Source organism: Onychostoma macrolepis, chromosome 19 (assembly GCF_012432095.1).
Source record: "Onychostoma macrolepis isolate SWU-2019 chromosome 19, ASM1243209v1, whole genome shotgun sequence".
In the NCBI taxonomy this organism is placed as follows: Eukaryota; Metazoa; Chordata; class Actinopteri; order Cypriniformes; family Cyprinidae; genus Onychostoma; species Onychostoma macrolepis.
The window spans coordinates 11,497,673-11,521,124 of record NC_081173.1 but is presented as its reverse complement, the minus strand read 5'-3'; the positions used below and the strand labels follow the sequence as shown (position 1 = coordinate 11,521,124).

The 23,452-nt window shown below is 40.2% G+C and overlaps 1 protein-coding gene across 1 annotated transcript; it reads left to right on the top strand.

The window, feature by feature from the left end:
- The first annotated feature begins 165 nt into the window (after positions 1-165).
- nt5c1aa (5'-nucleotidase, cytosolic IAa) lies at positions 166-22,486 on the top strand. Its single transcript, XM_058754711.1, is given in 8 exon segments — positions 166-584; positions 3,216-3,260; positions 6,663-6,830; positions 7,825-7,954; positions 11,899-12,021; positions 12,803-12,987; positions 20,248-20,443; positions 20,446-22,486. Coding segments are annotated over 8 exon segments (1,152 nt in total). The 5' UTR covers positions 166-437; the 3' UTR covers positions 20,604-22,486.
- Positions 22,487-23,452: the final 966 nt, after the last annotated feature.

Sequence of the window (23,452 nt, the reverse complement as noted above, 5' to 3'; positions counted from 1 at the left end):
ACTAACTGTCAGGGAAGCCCATTATTCATTGGTTGGAAGATGCTGATCCAATCAGAATATTATATTTTGAGAGAGGGAGAGTGAGCACATGCAGACAGATTAGAGCGAATAGAAGGAAAGCGAGGAGGGCAGCATGTGCATGAGTGAGGGATGAGTGGGGAGGGAGGAAGAGAGAGAAGGGGTAGATATCAACACATACCACGTCACAGCAGCAGATTGCAGGCAGAACGTCAGAGCAGAGAGGATATAGCCGCATAGAACCAAAGCCAGCACTATCATTAGACACTGAATCAGGAGTATACCATCGGATATTGTTCTACCTAAAGCTGGAGACATACACTGTGTGTGGAAGAGAGGCTGTGCATGTGAACAGAGAGAACAGCACAGCGTGATACAGCCTTGGATAAGTGTGCCGTTAATGAGAAGAGTTGGAGAGAATGAGTCTTGACCCTGTTCAGGTCATGAAGGGGCAAGACCCCATGCCCAACACCTGCCCATCAGCCTCAAACGGTAATAGCCAAGCATCCTGGGACAACAGCAAGGATATCCATGAAAATGTAGGTTCTACAAAGAAGCCCAAATCAGTAAGTGTCCCATTTGTGAATTCAGTTTATGCATCTTATTCGCATAGACAATATTCGAATAGACAACATTCATTGTGATGTGAATTTTCCTATCACTTCTGTCCTTTTTCTGGGGAGGTCAAACTTTTGTGGGCTATTTAGTGCGTGGAATGTTTATATACAGTAGTGCATGTGTTTCAGCACCCACTTTTAAGTCAGCCTTTTTTTCCAGCTGCATTTCCAGTCACTTTGCCCTCATACTGATCTGTAGCTTGTCAGAACAGCATAATTACATGAAATATAATTATAAGAAGAGCATTGCCTTTTATGTTGTGATGCCTGGTTGTGGTGTCAGTGTTTGTAAAACAGAAACAGAACAGGTTTCATGGGAAAGGAGGGGTGTGATAGTACTATTAGGTAACGGCACTAATGTAAGGAGATAATGCCATCGGAGGTACAGCAGGTGCAGCTCATTTTAAGTTGTCTCTGCTAACACCACCGTAAAGATATCAAAATGCCATCTGTCATATGTTGTGCATGGCGAATAAAAGAGTGACACTGCTGCCAAGTGCAGAGCTTTATAATAGGACATTTTGTCTGGCCTAGTGCATTTGTTTGGTAACTTAGAGAACTTTAAGCGTGTTATTAAATTGCACAGTCACATAAAAACAGCTCAGCGTGTGCAACAGGCAGCTGGTCAACACCATGTGGATAATTCCCCTCTCTGCTGTAGCCTTTAGCTCTATACTTACTCTAAGCGTCACTGGCCTTTTCCAGATCTAATAATAACTTGCAATGCCATTCTCCTCTTTGTTATACTCTTGTATTCTCCCATTTCCAACACTTGCACTGCTTGCCCCAGATTGACCCAGAAGTGATTCATGATTCCTGTTCCCAGCATTGTGGGTATAGAAAGTCACCACCCACAAAGTTTGCCACTTTGACCTGTATGAATGGACCCACATTAGCCAAGTGATGGAAATTATATTTAAAATATATTATTTGAGTGAGTGATTTTTTTGTACAGTCTCATTAAAGTCTTACATTACAGTCTTACATACACTAAAGTCTTGATTACATTAAACTGTTAAATATTTCCAGCGTTATTGGCGTTACAGAGGCAATTAAAGGCTTTACAGTTTTGAGGCAATTGAGAGGCAATTGGAGGCATTACAGTTCATACTGCATGTACACTATAGTGTAATTTGTCAAAACGGGAACCTGCCATTAGACAGCTACATATAAATGATAATATACAAACACATACATTTAAATATTTACATTTAAGTAATAAATGTTGTAAACTTACAACAAACACTATAAAAAGTGTGGAGTCAGTAAGATGAAAGAAATTCATACTTTTATTCAGCAAAGATGCATTGATTTGATCAAACGTTACAGTAAAGACTTTTACATTGTTATGACAAAAATCTAATTCACTCAAATAAATTTTGTTCTTTTGAACATTGTATTCAATTAAAGAATCTTGAATAAACTAAATAAATAAATTAAATTAATAATAATTAATTTATTATTAATTTACTTTATTAATTAAATAATTAATACAACAACAACAATAATAATAATAATAAAACAATTTAGCCCAACCTGATATTGATTTTTTAAAATTGTTTAAACAACCCTGGTTAAAAATGCCTCTTGTCAAATTTTTTTAAAATTGTCCACTTGTGATCTCCGCATTAAAGCTCCATGACTTGTTAGCTAATAAACATCCATTGGAAAAATAGTTAACCTTTCTAATATGGCATTGATCTGCAAAGCATCTGCATATAGTTTGTCAATATCATAGCCAGAAATCATCTCTGAAATTATTTGTAAAAGGCTTACTATGAACTGGTCTTTATTGTGAGATCTCAAGGCCCAGTTTCCAAATAAAAATGGACAATTGCTCTGAGAGAATGAGAACGAGAATGAGAATGATCTTTATTGCCAGGTATGTTTACACATACAAGGAATTTTTTATTATTTAAATGATTTATTTTTTATTATAAATAATTATTTATTATTCATTATTATGTGACTTACCACAACAAAACCACATTTTTGAAGAGGGCTGGTATCTTTATATGTCCAGTGTATGGCTTAGGTTTCAGTTTCCGCTTGGTCAAAGGGAACGAAAACAGAATTTACTTTTATTTACCAGGAGCTGCTACTAACACTCAATCTTGAAGCCCCCGTGGTGTCTGTAACTATATCTGTGACAGTATAATTAAAGTGTCTCTATATCAAGAGTTTGAACCATGAATAACGCTGCATACTACTGAGCAAGCATGTTGGGAGCTTTTTCAAGCACACGGTTTAAATAACACATCTCCACAGGAGAGCTAAACCCCTCTATAGGAACAGCTACTCCAAAGCACTATCATTTACCCATGTGTCTTAGTGAAATACAATGTTAGTTTTTGAATCAGAAGCAGTTTTTCCAAATATTGTTGTTGGTCACCATGATCGGATTGTTTGGTGGTTCGTTTCTCAACAAGGCTTGTCTGTTATTCGCTTTCTGCCCCACCTGTGTTTTCCTATTTATGACAATCTCATCCAGAGCATATATGTATCGTGATATGCATTACATAATAGACAAATCTGTATGCCTTTGACGTGGAGGTTGATATGAAATGTTATTTTATGAAGGGACCTGTGAGACGGGCCAGGAAGGTGGAGGGAGGCATATTCTTTGTAAGTATTTTCAAAGGGTCATGCAGATTTTCATCTCTGCCGTCTCATTAACAATCTGTTCTGCTTTGCTCTACTAAACGCATGACCTTTTGACCCACAATATGGACTTATGCAAATAAATACGTTAATGCATTTTAAGACGTTACTGGGTGCAAAGAAAATTTATTTCGAAATCCATTTCTGTCTTTCAGTAGATATATCAGTGTGTCTGCCAGTGGCGTTTAACTAAAGGCAAGAGATATACGGCTTTAAGTTTTCACGTGCCTGTGCAATGCATTCAACATTTTTTGCTGTATGCATTAGAAATTGTGATTTCCTGTGATTGACCACACATGAAAGGCAGAAAATGGCAGAATGAAAAATTAGAATAAGTAGCATAACCATAATATCACACACAGTGGTCCAAAAATCTAAGACGAAGAGTGAAGTGAAAATCCTTTTTAATGCATTTTTTATCACACACACACACACACACACACACACACACACGTACAGTTATAATTATAGAAATTATATAGCAGTCAGAAAAATGAACATGAATTTCACAAATTTACGAATCTGTTTAGTGACTAAAGCAGAATAAAATAATTTGAATATAAACATTTGAAAGAAATTTTTTTTTTTTAACAAATAAATAAATATTTTTCACTAAAATATAGTAGCGGTTCTCGACCTTTTGGTATCCATGGCCCCACTTGTCAAAGACAATATCTGAAGGCCTCCCAAGGTACTTCTGCTATAATTTTATTTTTATTTTATTTACAGAAATCAGGAGTGGCAATATTTGAATAATTAAATAAAATATGTATAAAAGCTAAAATTATCAAAATGCATAATTTCAGAAGCTTTAATAACAATGGTCTTCATGGTTTACACTTTACCAATGAATTAACTTGTCTTTTATAGTCGTGTGTGATTATTGTGTTTTGTTGGGTGTCTTAAAATAATTTTTGCTGACAAATAGAAATTTTACATAGCTAGAAGAAATAAAAAAAAATAAATGTAAAAAAATAAAAATGAAATAAAATAAAATCTGTTCATTAGAAAAACTACACTTTTTAAAAAATGTTTTAAAATAATTTCTATGACTTTTCCAGGTCCAGAAATCACATTTGTAAAGTTCCCTCATATAATCATTTTGTGTGTGTGTGTGTGTGTGTGTGTGAGCCGTGAGGTGTGTGGTGTGTGGTGTGTGGTGGGGGGGGACACTTCAGACTCTTTCCTCTCTTTTCTGTCCTCTCAATAACTCTTTCTTTCTTTCTTTCTTTCTTAAACTTTCCCCCCTTAACATTTACTCATTTGCCTGTGTTTTGGCTTTATGTTTCTGTCTGATTCAGAAAACTCTAATATCTGTAGTAAAATATCACATATAGCTGGTAAGTGGGCACCAAAGTTGCAATTTAAACAATTAGGACAGATACTAAACAGCAGGTCAATGTTCACTCTTCCTGATCTGTAAAGGGCTTTTAGAGTAAATGTGCTAACAATGTGCTGGATAGTTAAATTCTGTCCCAATGCATTGCCCCAACAGCCCATTCCCTCTGTAATGCAGTGGCCAGTTATCCACTCACATTTCCTGGTAATGTCTCATTTCCACAACCACCTGAAATACCCTTTATCATCAAAAATTTCCCAGTCCTGCTCAAACCTCTCAGGATCTCCCAGCACGAGCGAGAGACGTGACACGGCTCATCTGGAATGGCAAATCGGTCTCCGGTTCTTTGGGGAAAGAGACTGTTAACTCATCACAGATCAATTTACACAGGCTTGTCCTTTTCCCATAACCCTCAGGCAGTACATGTCTGGGGTTGGGGGGTTGTCGCTCGGTTGAGGGCATGTTGAACAGCACGAACAGAGGTTTGCGTCATGCGGTAGCCCCTTTCCAAAATTAAGTAGCCCTGCTTTTCCTGGTGGTTTCCTGTGACATACTCAGCTGATGTGTGGCCAAGTGACTATACATAAGCACTGTACATGTTTAATGCTCTGCTGCTGTGCTGCTGGGAATCACATTACTGACTACATCGATACCGGGGACCTGATGCATCCCCGGCAGTTTCCACTACATAACACAGGTTGACAACATTGCTTGGAAATTAATTTTTGTATAATCACTGGATCACTTTTAGTGGTCTCTGTGGCTGCATATGAAATATTGATTGAACAATAAAATTGGGGAAAGAGCTATTGTGATGACCATGATAATCTCAAATTATCCAGTCCTGTCCGATCTACTCTGAAACTGGAGATCCTAATGTGCTCTTCATTAATCATGCTATTCGTGCCTTCTCACCTGAAGAGATCATCTGTAATGACGCATAATTGCTTGCTGCGGAGAGATGACTATTGCATTTCATAATGTTCTTTCAGCCGCTTTATGCAGTCTACAGAATTCATTCCTTTCTGGCTCTTTTTAAAGGGATAGTTCACCCAGAAATGAAAATAATTGTCATCATTTTATGTAAAGAGTGGTCAATATGGCTTCTGAGCTATATTTTAAGTAATCTGAAGTTATGTGATACATACATTGATATTCAATAATTGCTCCTTTCATGTGTGCTTATGTAAATTCAAATGTGGTGCAAAAATGACTTGAAGGTGAGTAAACAATGACAGAATTAAAATTTTTGGGTGAACTATCAGTTTTAACATGTCTTGCCAGGTTTTAAATCAATGATCTTAAATGTCACGGGTTCTTATATTGAACAGTGTTGTTACCGTTCACTAAAAGTAAAACTATTCAAAATAGTTTTTTCTTCTTCTTTTTTGTTAAAGTAAAGATTAACTAAATAACTAACTGTATATACAGTGTGTGAATATATATATATATATATATATATATATAGATGAAATCTATAATAAAATAAAATAGAAATAAAATTAAATAAAATAAAAAAAACAGAAATAAAGTAAATTTAAGTTACAGTACAAAAATAACTAAAACTGAAACAAATATAAATGAAAGCTAAATAGAAATTATTATTAAAATTATTATAATATAAATTATTATAATGAATTATTAAATTATTTTTTGAAAAAAGGAAATTATTTTAAAATATTTAAAAATGACAAAAGAATGTAATAAAATGACAAAATTTATTACTAAAATTAACAGTATACAATATGTTAGATGTAAATATACCCATATTCAAATGGAATTCGAGAGCTATGGTGGAGATGAAGATTATTATAGTGAAAAAATATTTAAAAAAAAAATTGTCACACAAAGCTATAATTTGACTTCTGAAGATTTGTGACAGTGATCAAGTCATATAGACCACTTTTATGAAATAGAACTTTTAACAAACAGAAGAACCAGGTAGCCTGTACTTGTATGTTATATGCTCAACATTTGTAATGAATGTCTCACAGGGAATATCTTACTCTTTCACCATCTCTATTCAGCCCAAACCAGAGAACGCAGTGACCATTGCTGTGTCGTCACGGGTTCTGTTCCGCACAGAGAAAGAGCAGAAGGTGTTTGAGCAGAAAGGAATAGAGGAGTATCTCAGGTATCAGGTGGAGCATGAAAATGAGCCCTTTGCTCCGGGCCCAGCATTCCCATTTGTTAAGGTAATAATGCACAGTTAAAATTGTATGCATTATGAATTTATAAAGAGTTCTTTTTTTATACATTGCCTTAAAGAAATAGTTCACCCAATAATGAAAATTTGCTGAAAATTTACTCACCCTCAGGCCATCCAAGATGTAGATGAGTTTGTTTCTTCATCAACAGATCTGAAGAAATGACATCACTTGCTCAGCAATGGATCCTCTAAGTCTGCAGTGAATGGGTGCCGTCAGAATGAGAGACCAAACAGCTGATAAAAACATCACAATAATCCACAAGTAATCCACACAACTCCAGTCCATCAATTAACCTCTTGTGAAGTGAAAAGCTGCGTGTTTGTAATAAACAAATACATCATTAAGATGCTTTAACTTTAAACAGTCACTTCTGTCCAAAATTAGTCTAAAACCCATAATAATGCTTCCTCCAGTGTAAAAATGTCATCCCCTGTTGTCCCCACACATTAAAATCCACCAACATATTTGTTTAGAATGGTTTTGAACTGTTTTTGCTTGTAAATCATGCTGATCTGTGCACATTTCTCTCTTGATTCAGGCAAGATGACTTTTTCACTTGAGAAAGCAATATTATGTATAGAGGGCTACTTTAGCTGGAAAACATCTTAATGCTGAATTTGTTTATTACAAACACAAATGTTGTAAACGATTATTAATAGTTTATTAATACGATTATTGTGATGTTTTTATCAGCTGTTTCAGCTCTCATTCTCTTATTCTCATGCTGAGCAAGTGATGTAACGCTAAATTTCTCCAAGTCTTTTCCAATGAACAAACAAACTCATCTACATCTTTGATGGCCTGAGGGTGAATACATTTTCAGCAAATTTTAATTTTTGTCTGAGCTATTCCTTTATCAGTATTGACTGCAATGTTCTCACTGTCTACTACTTACTTCATTTGTATTCGTATTAATACACTACTAATAATAGTTTACAACGTTTGTGTTTTAGACACATAATTTTGTGTGTTTTCTCAGGCACTGGATGCAGTAAATAACCGGTTGCGGGAGCTCTATCCAGACAGCGAGGACCTTTTTGATATTGTGCTGGTAACTTACAACCATGCTCATGTAGGCATCAGACTGATCAACACCATCAACTACCACAGTAAGTATAATTTGCTGACCTTCTAATAACCTGGATTCATACTTTTCACAAACATGTACATGGTCAGAAAGGTGCATTCTTGCAAAAAATCGGTGTTGACAATGGATGATAGGTTAATTATTAAAGGGATAGTTCACCCAAAAATGAAAACTGTCATCATTTACTCATTTAAAAAAAATAAAAACAAAAGAAATAAAGGTGCCTCATCATGAAATCATAAACCACAAAACAGAAAATGTACACTGCTATGCTACACTGTAAAAAAAATTCAGTAGAATTTACGGTAAAAGACCGGCAGCTGTGGTTGCCCGAATTCTACCGTAAAAAATACGGTAGCAACATTTTTAGGTTTTACGGTTTTAACTTAAATTTAATCGATTAACTGATGTAATGTTAATATACCAACCTATTAAAGTCCTGAAATCTGTTTTGTGCCTTTGAAATACACTGATAACCACCAAATGCAGGTGGTGATGAGAAAGTCACATGATGAACCAAAGCCCATCACAAGCAGCTTTTAAATAATAACATATATAGAAGGTGCACAGTGTCATTCACACAAACACTGAACACCATTATGGTGAAACTCATTAAACTGACATATGCAATAAATATTAATTTAACAACATTAGATGTAACATATAACTGATGAGAAAAAACTAAGAAGAAACATAGTTATTTCAAAGAAAAAACATCAAATTCAAACAAAAATTGAAATGCAACGCAGAGAATTCTGGTAACGTCAATTTACGGTTTTTCCCTGTAAATTTTACATTCTTTTCACTTTCAAAAATGGTATTTCACCGTAAAATTGTCTGAAATGTCTATTACAGTTTTTCACCGTTTTTATTAGGGGATCTTACCGTTAACCATTTAACAGGTTTTTACTGTAGCATTTTCACAGTTTTTTACAGTTAAAATCACAGTCATTTTTTACAGTGTATATTATTGATAATCAATAAGTCAAAGGCATGGGATACAAAGTAATAACGTGATTCTGAGGACACAAAACTGTCAATGCAAATGTTTTCTTAGAAGATAAATCTCCAGCTGGCCAATCATATCTTCCCACAGAGATGCATATGACACCTCTAACCTTTGTATCACAAACCAGCCACTTCCTGCTCAGTTCCCTGCAGCGCCCCAGCTGGACTGGTTTTGATCGTTCCGGTGGCTGACTGAAGAAAAACAAACATCTCTCCATCCTTTGGCCTCTCTTTGGACAAAACAACAAATATGCGGATATGAACTGACGTTTCAAGAACCATTTGAAGTCAGAACTTCATGTCCTGAACCATGAAAATGTTAGATGTTTTTTAGATGATAAATGTGAGTCTAATGCCCTAATAGTTCCAAAATCCATCACTGCAAAGAAGAAAGCAAAAATTATACAAAGAATACAACAAATAAGAATGGACCTATTTTTCTTTCATCTAAAGCCCAATACTTATTTTCCAGATTTTTGGGGGGCTTTGAAACAAGAGCCAATCAGATTACATGAAGGATTATTTGATCTAAAATATCAAGAGCGTTGAAAATGTCTCTCATGTTTCTGTGCTAATCTCACTGGGGAACAATTACCCTGTTAGCCTGTAGATGCATACGCATCACTAATAATCATATTCATACTTTATTAAAACATATTATAATCATTTAGCAATATCAGTTAATGATATGAAGATATTTTTACCGCATTCCTTGATGTCACAGGTATTGAGGTGTCATCATCCAATCACATAGAATTGAGCTCAATGCATTTCCTCTCACCTGAGCCTTTTTATCTCATTTAGCTTCATTTTCTATCTCCTAGCTGCATATATCTCATTATTTAATGACGCTCAGGAATACTTGATTCTGATTGGGCAGTCATGGCATCCTCTGGTCAAAGGTCACATATTTTTGTATAAGGAGGCTAAACTATATATTTGACACTGTTCCTGTCATCCAGTCTCCTACTTGGTGCTAGTTTCATGTCTCCTACTGCTCTCAGCAGTTTCATTTTTTAAGTGATAAAATTGCTCAAATCAATATTTAATATCGATGTATTCACTTATTTGCCAAGTACATTACATTTTACATTTAGTCATTTAGCAGACGCTTTTATCCAAAGTGACTTACAAATGAGGAAAATGGAAGCAATCAAAATCAACAAAAGTGCAATGATATGCAAGTGCTATGAAAAGTCTCAGTTAGCCTAACGCAGTACACGTAGCAAGGTTTAAAAAAAAAAAAAAAAAAATTATATAATGAATAAAAAGAAAATAGATAGAATACAAAAAGAATGGAGCAAGCTAGTGTTTGAGAGTGCTAGAGTTAGAGGGTCAAATAAAGATGGAAGAGATGTGTTTTTAGCCGAATCTTGAAGATGGCTAAGGTGCTTGGATTGAGTAGTCTTATAATGTAGAGTTATCGCAAAATTATTATCATTATCTCAAAATAAAAACCTTCAGGATGATACAAGACCCCACCAATCTACACCAGGATACTGATGGGGGTTCATTTTACTATACTGATCAGCTGACTGTACCTTATCCCTTCTTTTACTCCTGGGCAAACTTGGCTTGACATGTCATGTAAATCAAACCTGCTGCTGATGTCTTTCTGAGCTGGCACCCATGTGTCAAAGGCTAAAAGGAGCACATTACCCCAACATTTCCCACCAGTCCAAGCTTTCCATCTGTTAAACAGTTCATAATCCCTTATGAAAATTAACCATGGTTTTACAACAAATAAAACCAAAAAACCATGGTTACTATAGTTAAACCATGCTAACCACAAATTAACCATGGTCTTGCAATAGTTTAACCATGGCATTTGTAGTAAAACTGTGGTTATACAAATGGTAATCAATGAGGAAAAAAACCATGGTTACTACACTTTCCTATAATAAAACCATGGTTAATTTTCATAAGGGAAAATAGTGAATCTTCTAATTGTAGACTGTGACCATTTAAACGCGGTTTAAATAAATTGACCCTGCTGAAAAACAAACAAACAATAGAACCCTGCCCAAAACACAATAGAAAATGTAATGGTTTTAATGGTTATAATGGGAATTGTCGTGGTTTCAATGGAAACTATAATGGTGTCTACTGGTATGTGATGGATTCTATTGGTGGGATGTTAAATCCTATTGGAAAAATGCCCAAAACAAACAAAAAAGGAATTTTGTAATGTTTTATTGGAAAAAGCTAATGGTTTATAATGGTATTTTAATGGAAACCATTGGAATTTCTGTGATGGTTTCTATTGGGCTTCTGTTGTTTTTTTTAGCAGGGGAGGAAAACCTCTTTTCTTTTCTAATGGCCATTCATTAAAAAGGTATTACAGACAAATTAGTTAATACCACTTTTGATCAATTTAAATGTGTACTCACGTAAAAGGAAGGAAGACTCCAGTCATATAAAAGCTGTTTTATTTTATATGGAAATAAGAGCGCCCATTTTGAGATCTCGTGACAGCCGAATAATACTGGCTTTATCTCTGTAAACAAAATAATCATGGTTAAATGCTAACAGAGCATTTCTACAATTCATTGTTTTTGTTCAGAAATGCAAACACACCACTAGGTGTCACTATAAATCACGGACTGCTAATATTTACAGATCAATGCTCTTTTTTTAATCACACATATAGGCTGCTTTCTCAAAAGGCACCCTTTATGGGTAAATAAAGTACAAAGGTGTACCTTTTGAAAGTGTACTGCCTCAGAACAGCTTTTGTACTTTTTTTCTGAGAGTGTATTCTAAATAAAAAAAAAAAAAGCATTAGACTGGGTGCTGGATATGGTAATAACTGATTAAATATGTAACATTAGCTTGAGTGCAATGTAAGTTGCTTTGGATAAAAGGGTCTGCCAAATGCATAAATGTAAATGTAAATATAATAATATCTGGCTCTCATGAAATGTTCATTGCTGTTTAATATTCTTCTCTCATCCCCAGATCTATTCATTGAGCGGTTCTGCATGACAGGAGGTAGCAGCCCCATTGGGTACCTGAAAGCGTGGCATACAAACTTGTATTTGTCTGCTGATGCTGAAAAGGTTCAGGAAGCCCTCGCTGAAGGTTAGTACACAGTAAATATCTGATAACACATGCAAGTGCCTAGTGCTTCATCTTGTAACACAATTACACTCAGTAAATCAAAGGAATGTGACATTTTTTTGTGCAACAAGCAGTGCACAAAGTGTTAACAAGAGACCTTTGATGTTATTATATACAATATTCATAAGAATTTTTCCGGCCAAATATAGTTGCGTAAACTGTTTTAATCAAATTGAATTCTCAAATGGTGAGTAAAAGTTATATTATATGATGCAGAATTGGTATAAGTACATGTCTCAAAACCATATGAAGTGAACTTACCAAGAAACCAGTTTAAAGATCACAAACAGGTGTGCCTTACAGACATTAGACTTGTGGTATATTTAGATAGTGTTTGAAAGGTACCCTGTCAATGACTTTGAATGATGAAAAGTGCCAAATTACTTAGTGGTCATGGTGACTCCAAAGGAATTGCTCTTGCAGTTTGCCATTTAAAATGAGTTTGCCATTAAATAAACCTTTGAGCACATGAGCACCATATTGTATGTTGCTTTGCTCACATATTACAGTCATCATATTTATTGCAGAAATAATTGTGTATATAAAATAAGATAAATAAATCTAACTGAAGTGGGGGAACGCATTGAACTCCAGATCGACTTAACAATCCAATGACCTATTTGTTTTAATGAGGCTTAATGAGTCCTAATGTCTTTAAAGGACACCCTTTAAATGTCATTCATCACACTGCTTTTTTCCTTTAGGCTGGTGAGCTTTGTCTTTGTCTTTTGTTTTCTTACAGGGATTGCAGCAGCCACCATGTTTATGCCAGAAAAACAAATCGAGGTGTCCGAGACCCAGCTGAGAGTAGCATTTGATGGCGATGCTGTTCTTTTCTCTGATGAGTCTGAGCGTATTTTTAAAGCCCATGGCCTAGACAAGTTCTTCGAGCATGAGAGGGAAAATGAAAACAGATTGTTAGATCATGTAAGCATTGTTATTGTTACTCATGTATTGTCACTCAATGGTTTAAATTTGAAATATGATACAGAGCAAATGCAAAATGCATGTTTAAGGGAACAGTTTTCTCAAAAATTTGCTTAAAATGTACTCGGAACAGATTTGCAGAAATTTAACATTACATAACTTGCTCACCAATAGATCCTCTGCAGTGAATGGGTGCCGTCAGAATGAGAGTCCAAATCTTGATCTGTGCATATTTCTCTCCTGATTCAGATGAGACAATTTTTTCACTGGAGAATATGTTATCATATTTTTGCCAGAAGCAACGGTTAAAAGTTTAAAAGTTTAAAATGTCTTGATGAATTTGTTTATTAAAAACATGCAGCTTTTCACTTCACAAGACATTAACTGATGGACTGGAGTTGTGTGGATTATTTGTGGATTATTGTAATGTTTTTATCAGCTTTTTGGACTCCCATTCTGACGGCACCCATTCACTGCAGAGGATCCAGCAAGTGATGCAATGCTGAATTTCTCCAGATCATTTCTGATGAAGAATTCATCAAATTTTCATTTTTGGGTGAACTATTCCTTTATAATTATAATTTTTGCATATGGTGCCACTAGTGGAGTAAAAAAAAACAAAAATGACACACTTCACCTTTAAATTAGCAGATATAATATGTAAAGTTTTATATAAGGCTAAATCTCCAAGAACAGTGTCCTTGTTCCCTATCAGTCAGTCACGTTCGACGTAACGTCAGTGTGACTCGCCCGAGAGCCCAATCACCTTTGAGTGTTAACAAAACAAGCCAATGACGGTTGGCGTGCGTGTTTCGCCACGTGCACCCCGCCCCGCAGCACGGGTATAAAAGGAGAGAGCGTGCAAACGCACATCAGCTTTTCGGTTCGGAGCCGAGCCTTCGGAGCCGAAGCAGTGTTGGTGTTACGGCGCGTCAGCGGATGTTGCTGTCCAGTGCTGCTGCTTCTGACGGTGTACTGCAGCTCTTCATTCTGCGGTCGCGCTGCAACCTCCCCTGAGCGCTTCAGCGTTTCTCTAAAAGAGTATTTCTAAAAGAGCTCCATGAGCGATGGGCGTCTTTTTAAAGATGGCTTCCCGCTCGTGTGTTTCTGGATGTGGTCGTTTCCTGGCTTCATCTGATGGTCACAATCGCTGTGTCTCGTGCTTGGGCTTTCAGCACGCTGAAGCAGCGCTCGTGGATGAGTCATGTTCTCATTGTGGGAACATGACCATCACGATGCTGCTTTCCAGATACCTCCTCGTCAAACGGGGGGGTATCCCCCTTGCCATGCCCCGTTCTAGCTCCTCCGGTTCTCAGAGGGCTACTTCGGCTCATGGTCAGGGTGACTTGAGGATCAGAGTGAGAGCTTCCCCATCGAGTGTGTCTCCACGGGTCTCTCACTCCTCCAGCGCATCGCACCATCTGGTGTTTCCGGACGAGCCCGCGGGATCCCTGGTCAGGGCGGGGCCCAGCATCTCGTTCGGAGCACCAGCGGATGACAGGATGTCGATCGCTGCATCGGAGGGCAAGCTAGGCTCTGGAGATGATGATTTGGCTGCGCTGCCTCCGTCAGGAAGAGTGGCGTTGTCCGAGTTAGATCCAGAGCTGACTGCTATGCTTTGCCGGGCCGCCGAGAGCGTCGGGCTGCACTGGAGGCCGCCTCCTTCTCCCAAACGCTCAAGGCTGGACAATTGGTTCCTGGGGGCGCCGGCAGCCGCCTCCGTTTCCATTCTTCCCGGAGGTGCATCAGGAGGTGACTAGGTCTTGGAGGGCATCTTTTTCTGCCTGAAATAGGCCTGGCCCCTCCTCCATCCTCACCACCCTCGACGGTGGGGTGGCCCAAAGGTATGTGGAGATCCCCCCAGTCGACCGCGCTATTGCCATGCAGCTCTGCCCGCAAAGCCCCGCTGCCTGGAGGGGTAATCCACGCCTTCCGTCCAGGGCCTGTAAGTTCTCGTCCGCTCTAACGGCCAAGGCTTACAGTGCTGCTGGACAGGCCGCTTCCGCCCTGCACGCCATGGCCCTCCTACAAGTTCATCAGGCCAAGGCGTTGAAGAAGTTGCACGAAGGTGGTGCTGACCCAGGTGTGCTGCAGGAACTGCGCACAGCGAGGGACCTTGCCTTAAGGGCGACGAAAGTCACGGCGCGGGCCCTGGGTCAGACGATGTCCACATTGGTGGTCCAGGAGCACCACCTATGGCTGACCTTGGTGGATATGAGGGAGACTGACAAGCATCGCTTCTTGGACTCCCCGATCTCCCAGGCCGGCCTATTCGGCGAAGTGGTGGCTCCACCTCCGCTCCAGCTCGGCCCCAGCAGCAGCCTTCACAACGGCCGCAGCATGGAGCTGGCCACAGGAAAGCGGCAGGGCAAGCGGCGTCCCTGAGACGGGCGACCCGGAGTCTTTGGATCCTGCTCTTCAGGAGATGGTGACCGCACCACTCCTTCCCCCGGAGGAGGGCCGGGTGGAGAATCTTTTGTTCCCTTTTTGTTTTGTTCCGCCACTGGCTCCTCCCCAGCCAGTGGTACCCAAAACTTAAAAAAAAAGAGCAGTTTCCTTTTTCTCTGGGTCCCAAGAGGGCCAGGATGGCGGTGCATGAGACACAATCTCTACACCCCCGTCCCCCTCTCCTTTCGCCTGCGGGCAGCAGGGTCCGGTCCAAGGACGCGATGCCTTCTCCCGCGCCCCCTGCCCAACTGTGGAGCCAGGTAAGTGTCGCACCGTGCACTCAGACCCCACTCTGGGACGTACTGCCCTCCGAGTCGGGTCCCTGTGCTCCACTTCGCTGCCCCACCGCGGGTACGTCAGTGGCTCCCCTGATCCCGCTTGGTTAGCGCTCCCCAAGCCGTCTCGCTGGCTCCTGAGAACCATCAGACTCGGCTACGCGATTTAGTTTGCCCGGCGTCCTCCCAAGTTCAGGGGCGTTCGGTTCACCTCTGTGTTGAACAAAGAGGCTCCTGTCTTGCATCCAGATGTCGCGATCCTGCTGGCGAAGGACGCGATAGAGCCGGTCCCTCCAGCCAAGATGAAGTCAGGGTTCTACAGCCCCTACTTCATCGTACCCAAGAAAGACGGTGGGTTACGACCAATCTTGGACCTGCGCGTTCTGAACCGGGCCCTTCACAAGCTCCCGTTCAGGATGTTGACGCAGAAACACATCTTTCAATGCATCCGTCCATTCGATTGGTTCGCAGCAATCGACCTGAAGGACACGTACTTTCATGTCTTGATCCTCCCTCGACATAAGCCGTTTCTCCCCTTTGCGTTTGAAGGGCGAGCATATCAGTACAAGGTCCTCCCCTTCGGGCTATCCCTGTCGCCTCGTGTCTTCACCAAGGTCGTGGAGGCAGCCCTTGTTCCATTAAGGGAAGCAGGATTCTGAACTACCTCGACGACTGGCTCATACTGGCCCAGTCTCAAGCGCTGTTGTGCGAACACAGGGACAAGGTGCTCAGTCACCTCAGCCGGTTGGGGCTTTGGGTCAACTGGGAAAAGAGCAAACTCTCCCCTGTGCAGAGTATCTCTTTTCTTGGCATAGAGTTGGACTCGGTCAACCTCACAGCACGTCTCTCAGTAGAGCGTGCTTCATATGCTTCATATGAGACCGCTTCAGCGTTGACTTCACAACCGGGTCCCGAGATGGGCATGGCGACGCGGCACGTACCGGGTCTCTGTCACCCCGTCCTGCCATCAGACCTTCAGCCCCTGGTCAGACCTTGCCTTTCTTCGGTGCCCCTAGTGCAAGTGTCCAGGCATGTTGTTGTATCAACAGATGCCTCTGCCATGGGCTTGGGTGCCATGTGCAACGGGCACACAGCTGCGGGGCTCTGGACAGGGCCCCGACTGCAGTGTCATATCAACTGCCTCGAGTTGCTAGCAGTATGGCTTGCTCTGCGCCGCTTCAAATCGCTGCTACACGACAAGCATGTACTGGTCCGTATGGACAACACTGCGACCGTTGCATACAGTACATCAACCACCAAGGCGGTCTACGCTCCCGTCGCATGTCGCAACTCGCCCGCCATCTCCTCCTTTGGAGTCAGAAGCATCTGAGGTCGCTTCGTGCCGTTCACACTGTGCAAGGTCAGGGAGGACGAGGAGCAGGTCCTCTTGGTGGCGCCTTACTGGCCCAATCAGATTTGGTTCCCCGAACTGATGCTCCTTGCGACAGCCCCTCCTTGGAAAATTCCTCTGAGGAGAGATCTCCTTTCTCAGAGAGGGGGCACCCTCTGGCACCCGCGTCCAGACTTGTGGAATCTCCACGTGTGGTCCCTGGACAGGACACGGAGGTTCTGGGTGGGATACCTCCAGCGGTAGTAAACACCATCACTTCAGTTAGAGCCCCGTCTACAAGACACGCTTACAGTCTGAAGTGGAACCTGTTCGTCGATTCCCGCCGGGAAGACCACCGTAGATGCCCGATCGGGGCCGTGCTATCCTTCCTGCAAGATGGGTTAGAGCGAAGGCTGTTTCCCTCCACCCTCAAAGTGTATGTTGCCGCTATTACCGCACATCATGATGCAGTAGACGGTAAGTCTGTCGGGAAGCACGACTTGGTCATCAGGTTCCTCAGAGAGGGCGAGGAGGTTAACCTTTTCAGTGGTGAGTTTAAAATATTCCAGCGGTCCCCCCAGAGTGAATTTTTTTTAGGCGACCGTTATTTTAGAACGTTTCCCCTTAATGTTTCCATGGCGACACGTCATGCTTGTGACATGACACACCGCGGCCACAATAACACTGTATGACAGATGGATCGCTTTTATTTTGTTTTTCCTTTTTTGTTCAAAATATTCATAAACTTGCTTACCATATAATCAACTATCTGATATTCCGATTCACAAATATGTGTAAATGAGTGTGTTTTATCGTTTAAAAACAGTTCTAAATGATCTTGATCTGATCTGTAATGTGAGATGGGCGCCGCCATGTTTGTTCGCGCTGCAGTTCAGAGAGTCCTGTCAGTCGGATTTACATCACGTAAATTCATCAATTTCTCGCGAAATACATGTAAGTAAGTGGCGGGTGAAATGGAAGAATAGAGTGAACTTTATAGTTACTTACACTATGTGTATTTGATATTAATAAAACACATCTGAAAATTATATTTGAATGGATTGTTATTGCTGCTTCCATAAATATCTGAGTGTATTTTACGAACTCTAAATGTATTGTTTTACTAGTACTTATGTGTATTTAAATGTCTAAAGCATAAAATAAACATTATGTGGTTAAAAACACTGCATAGGTGCGATTATATGACAAGTGCAGCGGCATCTCAGCGTCACAAAAAGCGCGAAAACACAGTTTGAATTTGGCAGTTATGCGACATCACCGAACGTTCTAAATCCCATATGTGGGACCATACTCCCAGGGGCACGGAAATGAAAATCCCATATGTGGGACCGTACCACTTAAAAGGTTAAATCCTCCGCGCCCTCATCTGGTACCCTCTTGGGATCTCGGTCCTGACGGCCTTGAAGGAGGAGCCCTTCGAGCCTCTGCAGTCAGTAGAGCTTAAGTTTAAGGGTAGGGGACCTGTAGGCATTTTCGGTCGACGATTCGTGCCTAGAATTCGGACCGGGTAACTCTCACGTTGTCCTGAGACCCCGGCCTGGATATGTGCCCAAAGTTCCCACCATGCCCTTTAGGGATCAGGTGGTGAACTTGCAAGCGCTGCCCCGGGACGAGGCAGACCCAGCCATTGCTCTGCTTTGTCCTCTGTCCACGTAAACGCCTTGTGCATTTACGTGGACCGCATGCAGAGCTTCAGGACCTCAGACCAGCTCTTTGTCTGCTTCGGAGGACAGCAGAAGGGAAAGGGTGTCTCCAAACAAAGACTTTCCCACTGGATAGTGGAGGCTAAAATCCTAGCTTACCAGGCCCGACGCTTGCCGTGCCCCCTCGGAGTAAGAGCACACTCTACGAGAAGTGATACTTCTTCTTGGGCATTGGCGCGGGGCGTCTCGATAGCAGACATCTGTAGAGCTGCCGGCTGGGCGACACCCAACACATTTGCGAGATTCTATAATCTCCGTGTAGAACCCGTGTCCTCCTGTGTACTCGCCTCAGGTGGCCAGTAACACTGGACCTGCTCGGTGTTGATCACGACACCGCTTGCTGTGCCATTCCTCTCTACGGACCGGATACGTGCTTTTAAGCGCTTTTACTGCTTCTCAGTTCAGTTCCCCTTGGCGAACCCTGTTGAAGTTCCTCCCACACCCTCGGCAGTCAGGCGTGGCGGAGCCTGACTTCCATATGTAGTACTGCCTAGGCCAGTCCATATGTGTAATCTCCACATGGTACCTCCTTTACGCAGGATGTGGTTTCCGTAGCATTCCCCTACTTGGAGTACGCTTTCCCAGTGTTATCCATATCCACTGTACGGAACAGCAGTGGCTGTCATCTCTGCCTAAGCCCTGTCCTATCTTCCGTCCCAACTGGTGTGGGGGGGCTTGCCGGCTTCCGCAGGGCACTGGAAGGGGTCAGCAATAGTGGTCTTTTCCAAGGGATCCCATTAGTCAGTCACACTGACGTTACGTCGAACGTGACTGACTGATAGGGAACGTCTCGGATACTTATGTAACCCTCGTTCCCTGAAGGAGGGAACGGAGACGTAACGTCCCGTCGTCACAGTTGCTGTACCACCGTTGTACGGCCGGGGCACACAGTCTCGGCTCCTCAGCAATAAACTGATGTGCGTTTGCACTGCGGGGCGGGGTGCGCGTGGCAAAACACGCACGCCAACCGTCATTGGCTTGTTTTGTTAACACTCAAAGGTGATTGGGCTCTCGGGCGAGATCCCATTAGTCAGTCACACTGACGTAACGAGGGTTACATACGTAACCGAGACGTTCTTTAATGTACCGTATTGACCCGAATATAAGACAATGTTTTTTTCTTTGAAATACATCTGAAAAAAAACGCGGTTGTCTTATTCAGGTCTAGACTTTGGCGTGTCAATAATACACCCACAAAAATAGGTGGCGCCAAATACACATAAAACCAGTGTGCCAAAAAGTAATGTAATGTGTGTTGTAATGTTAGAACATTGCGAGTGAAAACAAAAGAAAAAGAAAAGCTTGCAGCAGCGGCATGAATTAAACTTTTTTTTTCTTAATAAAACACAAGCTTTGGTTTTCAAAAAGACTTTTCCAAAAGGGAAGTCATCTTATAATCAGGGTCGTCTTATATTCGGGTCAATACGGTAGTTGATGCTACAATAGACATACTGTTTATACTGTATATCTGTCTACCGCACAGGGGCCACTGAAGGGTTTCCTGGAAGTGCTCGGGAAGCTTCAGAAGAAATTCTACGCTAAAGGCCACCGTATGGACTGTCCCATCCGCACCTACCTCGTGACGGCCCGCAGCGCAGCCAGCTCAGGCATCCGTGCCTTAAAGACTCTCCGTGCCTGGGGACTGGAGATGGACGAGGCTCTTTTCCTGGCCGGGGCACCAAAGGCCCCATGCTGGAGAAAATCCGGCCCCACATCTACTTTGATGACCAGATGTTTCATGTGGAGGGTGCTGTAGAGATGGGTGCCATTGCCGCCCATGTGCCCTATGGGATTGCACAGAAATACCCTCATAAAAAAAGCACCAATGCAGGAAAATAACAAAGACGAATGGAGAAAATATAAAGAGTATTATGTTCTTATTTTGGAAGTGATGTTCAAGTTGCAGATATCTTTCTTTTGTAAAATCTGTTGTGCACTCATTGGATCAGGACCTCGGTATTCTCTTGGCCTTTTTCTGTGACCTATGCAAGGACATACACAACATTTAACCAGCTAATGATTCAACCCTGTATTGTTCTTCTGCACTGCCTCAACATTAGTAATTCTATACATGACTTTTGAAATATTCATTATGAACGAAATTTGTCCAATGTGCCTCTGCTGAAGCACTGCAATGAATGGTCATTTTCATCTAAGCATACGTTGGTTGCTTGGAACCATACGATGGTTTGTCGAAATATACATGACATCAACTTACTGTTAAAATGGAATGTGTGCTGCTATTCTTATACGTAAAGTGAATATGTAAAGTGACAAACGAAAAGGAGTGATACAGAAATGGTGTTTACACAGTGTGTGTTTTGAACCACACTGTATAATTCAACAATGGACTGTGAAGGGTGTTTTTGTTTATTGCTGTAGATGGTGTTGTGTGAGCAAAACTACAGTATTCTTTTATGTAATCTAACGTATGTGAGTATGTCATATATATGTAATGGAAGGAGTGTTAGTCTGTAATGTAATGTTCAATATTGATAAGAAGCCATAATATTTTACATATGAGAAGATAAAATACTCAGAATCTATAGAAAGCCATGAGTAGTGAAGGATATATTTCATCTTTACACTGTAATTTTTAGTTTTCTCATCTGCATTCAATACACTACTGTTTTAAGTTTAGTAATTAGAGTTAGTAATATATTTTGAAAGAAATGAATAATTTTATTAAGGAAGGAAGCATTAGTTTCCACAAAAATATTAAGAAGCACAAATATTTTCAATATTGATAATAATCAATGTTTCTTGAGCAGCAAATCAGCATATTGGAATGATTTCTGAAGGATCATGTGACGCTGAATACTGGCGTAATGATGCTGAAAATTCAGCTTTGCATCACAGGACTAAATTTAATTTTAAAATAAATTACAAGAGAAAACTGTTTTTTGTATTGTAATAATATTTCACAATATTATGTTTTAATGTATTTTTGATCAAATAAAGGCATCCTTGATGAGCATAAAAGACTTTCAAAAACATTAAAATATCTTACTAACTCCAAACTTTTGAATGATGGTGTAAATATATATATATGTTTTTTGAAAGCAATTTTTAAGTATTGATTACTTTTGTGTCCTGTATACCAAATAGTGGATTAGCCTAAAAAACTGGCAAAGGCTGATCCACCTGTGTCCATAGGCCTCAAAAAACAAACATACTTATATGTACTTAGCTATTTTCAGCCAATACAATTTGACATGGTTGGTAATGGCAATGAATGTATGTGAAAGGGAATTTAAAAAGGAAAGAAGTGGTCACATATATCGACAGATGTCATCCAAAGAAACAAATTTGCTAGTTAATTTGTAGAAACAAAACAGTTAAACCATGTAGTGTTTCTATTGAGCTTCATAACCTGCCACTCTTTCTCTGCAGGTACGTTTGGCATGCAGCTAATGTCATTTCTTGTTTACTCATAATCCTTGGCTTGGCATGCACACAAATAAAAATTATCATCATTATGCTTCAATCCAGAACTGTTTCTGCTTTAGGGTAGTGAAGACATTATTATTATTCACATGTTTCCTGTGCCTTGTCTTCCTGTGCTGTTTAGTAATGTTCTGCAGCATCTGTCCTATAAACATTATTGGAACAAATTGTGTTGACATCAGTGTTTAGCCTGCCTCTTTAAATTAATCCACTTATCATTGTTAAATCTACACAAAATGTGACAGACTAGCTGCCTCCATAAATGTTTATTTACAGAGATGTGCCACTGTACAGTTATTCTAATATGGACTGAGAATGTCAATATTATGAAGGACAAAACATATATAATGCAATAATTATGATTTCATTTAAAAAGTTACAGTGTATGTGATTTGAGGTATATTCAGGCAAACTATGCTACTTTTGGACAATTATGATGGCTGTCAAAAGAGAGCCCAATTTCCTGTGTTATCCTATTTGTAGTCACAATAATGAAACACGCTCTAACCAAGGCTAGTTAATTTTGCCAAACAATATTTTACAGCCATTTTCGGATTCTAAGAAAATTACCTAATGCTATTTCTTAAATTATCAGCTAATGTCATGAAAACAGATAAAGATGGTCAAAGACATTTGCAACACTGAATAAACCTTCTACTCATTAAACTGTACAATGTAGAAAAAAGTCATTAACTCAGAGAAGCAATCATTATTTCAGCTTTCATTGTGCTCTTTATAATCATAACTGCAACCAAATAGACATGGAGAACATTTTGTTCTCTTGAATTTTACATACAGTATACAGGACGTTCTGTTCTGACCGAATGCAGTGTTTTTAATGGTTTTTGCTTTTAGAAACTAATGTGAAAATCTGCCTTGATATAAAAGGTAAAATTTCGAGGAATGCAGAATTTTATGAGGACACAGAACTTTTGTATCTATGTGCAACGTGGCACAAAAAAGTCTTATCAGTTTCACCGTCAGCATATTTCCCCTGCAAATGCTGTGTAGACAAAAGAGTAATTGCACAATAGTCCTTCAGCTGTTTCTTGTTCAGTTAAAAGAATGAAATGTTTTATAAAATAAAATGTTTTAGTGTATTTTTTGAGAATATGTTTTAGCACTCCTGGCATGCACCTCCTTAGCATCACACTTGGTGGCAGCAATGCTTTATGCGATCCTCAATGACTGCAGAAGATCTAGAAGCTGAAGCCCTCAAAAACATTATTAATGCTACCATA